This window comes from Melospiza melodia, chromosome 13 (genome assembly GCF_035770615.1).
Source record: "Melospiza melodia melodia isolate bMelMel2 chromosome 13, bMelMel2.pri, whole genome shotgun sequence".
NCBI classification, from domain to species: domain Eukaryota; kingdom Metazoa; phylum Chordata; class Aves; order Passeriformes; family Passerellidae; genus Melospiza; species Melospiza melodia.
This window is the reverse complement of record NC_086206.1, coordinates 19,426,656-19,433,375: the sequence shown is the minus strand read 5'-3', so window position 1 is coordinate 19,433,375 and position 6,720 is coordinate 19,426,656. Positions and strand designations below refer to the sequence as shown.

The 6,720-nt window shown below is 44.2% G+C and overlaps 1 protein-coding gene across 1 annotated transcript; it reads left to right on the top strand.

The window, feature by feature from the left end:
• Positions 1–2,818: 2,818 nt before the first annotated feature.
• On the top strand, positions 2,819–6,427 carry HSBP1 (heat shock factor binding protein 1). Its single transcript, XM_063168110.1, has 4 exons — positions 2,819–2,898; positions 3,509–3,575; positions 4,246–4,365; positions 5,122–6,427. Exons 1-3 carry the CDS (start codon positions 2,854–2,856, stop codon positions 4,362–4,364), a joined length of 231 nt encoding a protein of 76 aa, XP_063024180.1. The 5' UTR covers positions 2,819–2,853; the 3' UTR covers position 4,365; positions 5,122–6,427.
• The last annotated feature ends 293 nt before the right edge of the window (positions 6,428–6,720 follow it).

The following is a 6,720-nucleotide window of genomic DNA, read 5'->3' as shown; positions in this document are numbered from 1 at the left end:
TAATGGTCAATGGAAGATTAAAATAATGAAATTTTGACCCCACAAGATATTTTAAACCATATGATTGGGATAAAGCAATCCCGTTATCTGGTTCACAATCTGATCTCACTGAGGAAAGCAGCTGAAAACATTTCAGAGGGTGCATCAGATGCTGTCCATAAAGACCTCAGTGGCTGTGGTGGAAACTCCAGAGGGCAGAAATCCATCCCTTGGGCTTTGCAACGAGTCAAAATAAAACACTGAGGGGACACTGAGGCTCCTGTGTGCATGGAAGGATGGGAAAGAGATGGAGATCCCTGATGAATCCCATAATGACTTCCTGAGAACTGACATCCTATAAAAGCCCTGGAACCCACGAGGATGAGGATGTTTAGCAGCAAGCAGCAACAAAAGCATGCGGGATAAATAATAAATGCCACATCCTGCAAGCAATCAGACACTCAGAAGTCTCCTTTTTTTCCCTTGTGGGAGCCATTGAAACCATCCAAAATTCCAAAAGGCGTTGCCCAAAGGGAATTTTGCAGCCATGTCTGCCACAGAGAGCAGTCCTACAGGCTGTGGAGGGTTCCCAAGGTGGGACACAGAGGTTTTCCTGCCAGGATCAGTTTCAGGAACACAAAAAGCTTCATGGTGGATGACTCTGAGGCCTGTAATACTCAGCACAGTTTTTCCTACTAAGTGAAGATTCCTTCTGCAGAGAGGCCCATTAAAAAGAAAATCCTTGTCCCAAACTGATGATTTTTTTGCATGGAAATCAGACTTTCAATAACAAAAAAGGGTTTTTAACAACAGGTTTCTGGTTCATTTATTGAGTGAAGGCTCCTTCTACAGAGAGTCCCATTAAAAAGAAAATCCTTGTCCCAAATTGATGACTTTTTCCCAAGGAAATCAGGCTTTTAATAACAAAAAAAGAGTTTTTATGAAAACAGGTTTCTGGTTCACCTATTGGGTAAAGACTCCTTCTACAGAGAGTCCCATTAAAAAGAAAATCCTTGTCCCAAACTGATGGCTTTTTTCCCATGGAAATCAGACTTTTAATAACAAAAAATGAGTTTTTATGGCAACTTTTAATAACGAGAAAAGACTTTTTATGAAAACGGGTTTCTGGTTCACCTATTGGGTAAAGACTCCTTCTAGAGAGAGTCCCATTAAAAAGAAAATCTTTATCCCAACCTGTTTACCTTTTTTCCATGGAAATTAGACTTTGAATAACAAAAAAAGGGAGTTTTTATGGCAAGAGGTTTCTGGTTCACAGCCCAGGGCACTGAAATGCTAGAGGAAAAGGATTTCTCAAAAATCCCATCTTTACCCTCAATGTTTGTGAGAGAAAACAGAACTGTGGTTACTGAGGAAAGGGAATTCCATGACAAGCCCCAGAACTGTTTCTGCTCTCTGGAAAGAGACAATGTGGGACATCATCCCATCCTTCTTTATTTCCCTGCTCTGTCAGCAAAGCCCCAGTGTTCACCCTGCCCCACTACGACTGCATTTCACACCAGGTTCATCCCCTCACTCCTCATTGCACAGATATTGGACATTCCTTTTCAGGGCACAAATCTTCCTTTTCAGGGCACAAATCTTCCTTTTCAGGGCACAACTCTTCAGGGCATAAATCTTCCTTTTCAGCACACAAATCTTTCTTTTTAGTGCACAAATCTTCCTTTTCAGTGCAAAACTCTTCCTTTTCAGTGCACACACCAAGTCTGCAGCCAGCAGCATTGATCATTCCATTATCACTCTGTTATACTTAATTTCCTCTTCATCTTTCCAGTCAAACTCCATCCCAGAGCCCATCAATAGTGCTGCAAGCACCCTGATGGATTGCCCTGGCTCTGGCATGCTGCAGGTACCCTGCAAAAATTGCTTTTGTGCTGCCCCAGCACCACTGAGCTCCCCTAAACTGCTCAGAGCAGAAAATTAACAAGAGGGGAAAAAATCTTAATGGAGCAGGCACAGAGAATAATTACCCATTCTCCTCCACACATGAAGTATTTATAATCAAATCATCCAGCTTTGCCTAGCAAAGCAGCAGAAATGCCAATGGATTCTAGAAGAGATACTCATGAAATGTCATCCTTTAAATTTTCATCTAATTCTGGGTAGATTGTTAGCATTCAAGAGATAAGCCCTACCTAAGCTTAATTTAACTGCTCGTCCAGAAGAAAGCAAGAAGTAAAATAAAGGAATATTTTAATATTGTGCATTAAAAATCAAATCCAAAACCAAAACAAAACAAAAACAAAAACAAAAACAAAACCCACAACAACCCAAAAGAAATAACACAAAAGTAATAAAATAAAAATGTAATAAAACAAAAGTAATAAAAGAAGTAAAACAAAACAAAAAGTAGTCAAAAACAAACCAAAAAGTAATAAAATAAATAATGAATAAATTATGATATAAAATAAATAATAATTTTAAATAATAAAAAATTATTAATAGATAATAAAATTCCAAATTTATTATTTATTAAAATAAATAATTAATTTTTGTTTGTGTAAAGAAATGAGGACTTCAGGAACCTAATCGTACATATTAAACAGAGACAACAGCTGTCATTCAAACAAAAATGCATAGTCCTTAGAGAAGAGAAGCTCTTTACATAGAATGATTTAGCACCACTCTCATACAGCAATAACCAATAGAAGACAGAAGTTTAATAATAAGAGAACAGCACAATTTTCAGCCGAAATGTAGAAATAATGAAAATTTTTAATTGTTGTGCCGCTCTGGGGACTACTGGGGATGGCCTGGGGACTACATTTCCCACAATGCCGCGGGGCGGGCGCTCTCGCGAGAGCTGGCGGAAGCGGCGGGGCGCGGCCCGGAAGTGGAGCCGCCGCCGGAGCCACCATGGCCGAGACCGACCCCAAGAGCGTCCAGGACCTGACGGCCGTGGTGAGGCCCGGGCCGGGCTGCGGGGGCTGCGGAGAGCCGGGCGAGGAGGGAAAACCCGCTTCTGGAGGGGGCTTGGATAGAGCAGCTGCTCCGCGGGAGGGGTCGCTGGTCATGCAGGGGGTGGAAGGAGAGGGGGCCCTCATCACAGCCCGTTCTGTGACCTCACAGAATCCCCCTGTGGTTAACGGGGCCATGGATATCAACAGGGCCACGGGCATTACCAGGGCCGTGGATATTGACAGGGACATGGACATTACCAGGGCCGTGGATATTGACAGGGCCATGGGCATTACCAGGGCCGTGGATATTGACAGGGACATGGACATTACCAGGGCCATGGACATTACCAGGGCCATGGACATTAATAGGATCATGGAGGTGCTGTCCTGACTTTGGTTCTGGTTGGGGAGGCGGCCAGGTTTTAAATCTTACAAATATTTCCTGTAACACCACGTTATACTTATATTTAAGTAGCATTTTTAGCTCTAGGTATAACTGTACTGCAGGGGTTTGAGTTTAGCAGTGAAAGATCAATGTAGTTGTTACATGAGATCGGGTAACAGCCTCTGAAGGAAAAAAAAACATTTCTTTTTTTATCCCTTTCCATTAGGTGCAGACATTGCTCCAGCAAATGCAGGACAAGTTTCAAACCATGTCTGACCAAATCATTGGAAGAAATATCCTTTTCTAAACTCACATGGGGGCAGGATTGCAAGTGTCACCGAGTCTGTTGGCCAGTGGGGTTTGTAAGAGAGGTTTGAAGTGGGGAATGCTGTCACTTCAGTGCTGGGGCTGGGAATGGAGGGACCAGAGGAGGCTCCAGGCTGGTCAGAGGATGGAGCAGCTCTGCTGGAGGAAAGGATGGCAGAGCTGGGAATATTCACCTGGAAAAGTGAAACTTCAGGGTGGTTTAACTGTGGCCTGAAGTGAAATGGGATTGGAGTGACAGGAGGGGGGAATGGGCTCAGACTGAGGAGAGCAGGGTGGGATGGGATTTTGGGAATCAGGAATTGCCCCTGTGAGTGTGCTGAGAGCCTGGCATGGCTGTGGCTGACCCTGGCAGTGCCCAGGGTGGGCTGAGGGGGCTCTGAGGGCCCTGCTGAGGCTGCTGTCCCTGTCCCTGGGCTATCCCTGTCCCTGTTGTCCCTTGACCCCCGGGCCGTCGATGACATGAGCTGTGTGTCCCTGGGCTGTCCCTGGGCTGTCCCTGTCCCTGCTGTGTCCCTGTTGTCCCTTGACCCCCGGGCAGTCGATGACATGAGCTGTGTGTCCCTGGGCTGTCCCTGGGTTGTCCCTGTCCTTCAGCTGTCCCTGCTGTGTCCCTGTTGTCCCTTGACCCCCGGGCAGTCGATGACATGAGCTGCCGCATCGATGACCTGGAGCGCAACATCGCCGACCTGATGATGCAGGCGGGCGTGGAGGAGCTCGAGGGGGAGAACAAGACCCCGGCTTCCAACAAGGGCTAAAGTAAATCCTGGCTTTGGAACAGACCAAAATTATTGCTGGGCCTTTGGAATTGCTGGCTGTGACACACAGAGGGAGCTGCTCCTTGGTTTGAGGCTGCTCTGAGAGAGGGAGAGGGAGAGAGCATGGCCAGGGTAGGGAATGGAGCGCCAGGAGCTGCTGAGGGGGCTCAGCCTGGAGAAAAGGGGGCTCAGGGGGTCTCTCCTGGCTCTACACAACTCCCTGACAGGAGGGGACAGGCTCTGCTCCCAGAGAATGGCCCCAGGCTGGGCCAGGGCAGGCTCAGGGTGGACACCAGCAGGGATTTCCCCATGGAAAAGGCACTCAGGTTTTGGAGCAGCTGCCCAGGTGGAGCCCCAGGGGCTGCTGAGGAGTCCCTCAGCTGTAAATTCCTCCTCAGCAGTGCCTCCCTGCCAGCTGCCAAGCACTCAGGCATTGTGCAATCCATGTCCCTGGAGGAAGGCAATTCACCTTTCAGTAAAGCTCTGTTATATCATATATTCTGTTATATTATTCTTCTTATTCTTTCTGATTGCCCACTTGCCCCTGTGTTACAGTGGGCCTGTGTTTGGAACAGATATGTTCTTGCTTGTTAAGGTGTCTATTTTTGTGTTACCTTGTTAAAAACACAAATTATTACTGGCTTTATTGCCCTCAGTGTCATTTCCAATAGCCTGAACCTCACAAATGAAAATCTCTGATGAGCATCATTCTGTTAATTCCCAATAATCTCCTTTCTTGCTATTTTTTCCCCAACAGGTTGCCAACAACTCAAGATAAGTCATGGAAGATTACTTTTTTTTCTACAAATCCTTGGAATTAAAAAATGGCTCTTTGCAACTCCAGTGTGTGAAAGCATTTTTATATTGTTACAGAGCTTGCATTCCTAATGTACATTGTATAGTTGGGGTAGGGTAGTTTCTATTTTGATTTTGTGTACTGTAATTTCACTTTTTGAATTCTTGTAACGAGGATCACTTGGTTGTGTTATTAAAACACAGATCTTATGGATCTCAACTCCTGGGTGTATTTTTTTGTGGAGTCACTTTTTTCTCTTTCCTGTACTTTTCTAGATGTTTCATGTTTGATAGCTCAGCATTTAGTGACTCCCTCCAAATGGGAACCTTGCCTTGTGAGTTTGTGGAGTGAAGCACAAGATTGAAACTTAATTAATTGCATTCATTGTAGCTCTGAGCATCAGGCACTCTCTAGTTGAGGATTGTGTTGTCTTTCATCCATGTGATAAAGGTGATTTTTGGAAACAAGAGGCACTGAACATCAAAACCATCTCTCCTGCTGCTGGTGTTCCTGGAGCGTCAAGGAGATGCAGGTTGACCATGAGAGACATCTGAGCAGCTACTGCCACCCCAGCTGTGACACCAGGAACTGCTCACAGAGCAATCTCACCGTGGGACTGAAGGTTTTTAACATGTCCCTTTGATCCATAACTGGATTAAAGGGGTGGGATTGGTGGACAGGGGTTGTGGCAATGTCTGTGTGGGGTTTTCAGTGGGAATCACTGCCTTGCTCACAGCAAAGCAGTGATACATGAACAAAAAATGAGAGAATCCATGTAGATTTTTAAAGCCTTCTCTCAGAATAACTTCAAAATATTTGATTTTTTTTTTGTTTGCTTTTCTAATCACACCCACGTCTTTGGGCATGGAGTGTGTATTTATTACATTTTGGCCATGGAAGGTGTGTTTGGGAGAGTCTGGACTTGTCACTTGTGAAGAAAAATGACCAATGTCAGCCATTCCTGACAATCACTGCAATGCTCCTCCAGCTTCAAATGCAAATTTCAGCAAGCACTAGTGGCAGGCAGCAGTTGCAGGTGCACCACACTTCAGCTGCTCCTTAAATGCCACCAAATTAGCACTTGAGTGCTGTGAAGGCAATATGACAGGTCATTTTTCCAAACTCACTGTAATAAAAGCTCATAATAACGGGGGAATTTTGTGAACATGAGAAATGTATCAATATATATACTTGTAATACCAGCCTTAGGTCCTTTGTAATGTCATTTCAAAAAAAAAAATCTAATAAATGGTTATGTGGTAACAAATAGCCAGCTCGTGTGTGTTACAGCACAATCTAGCATAAAAATATAATTATATGGGAGATTATATTTAGTTGTGAGTTATAAAAAGACTTCAGCACAGCTGCTGCTCACAGGAAAGTCTAAAACTCCAGGGGTGCTCTGTATAATAAAAAGGTGATGATATGTGCCCTGGCAGATCTGGACTTCAGCAGCTGATTAGAATACAGGAAAAATATTAATTAGAAATAGTATTGATAATAGTGGTAATGTATTATTATTATTTTTTAGTAATAAATTACTTTTAGTAATAATTTTAA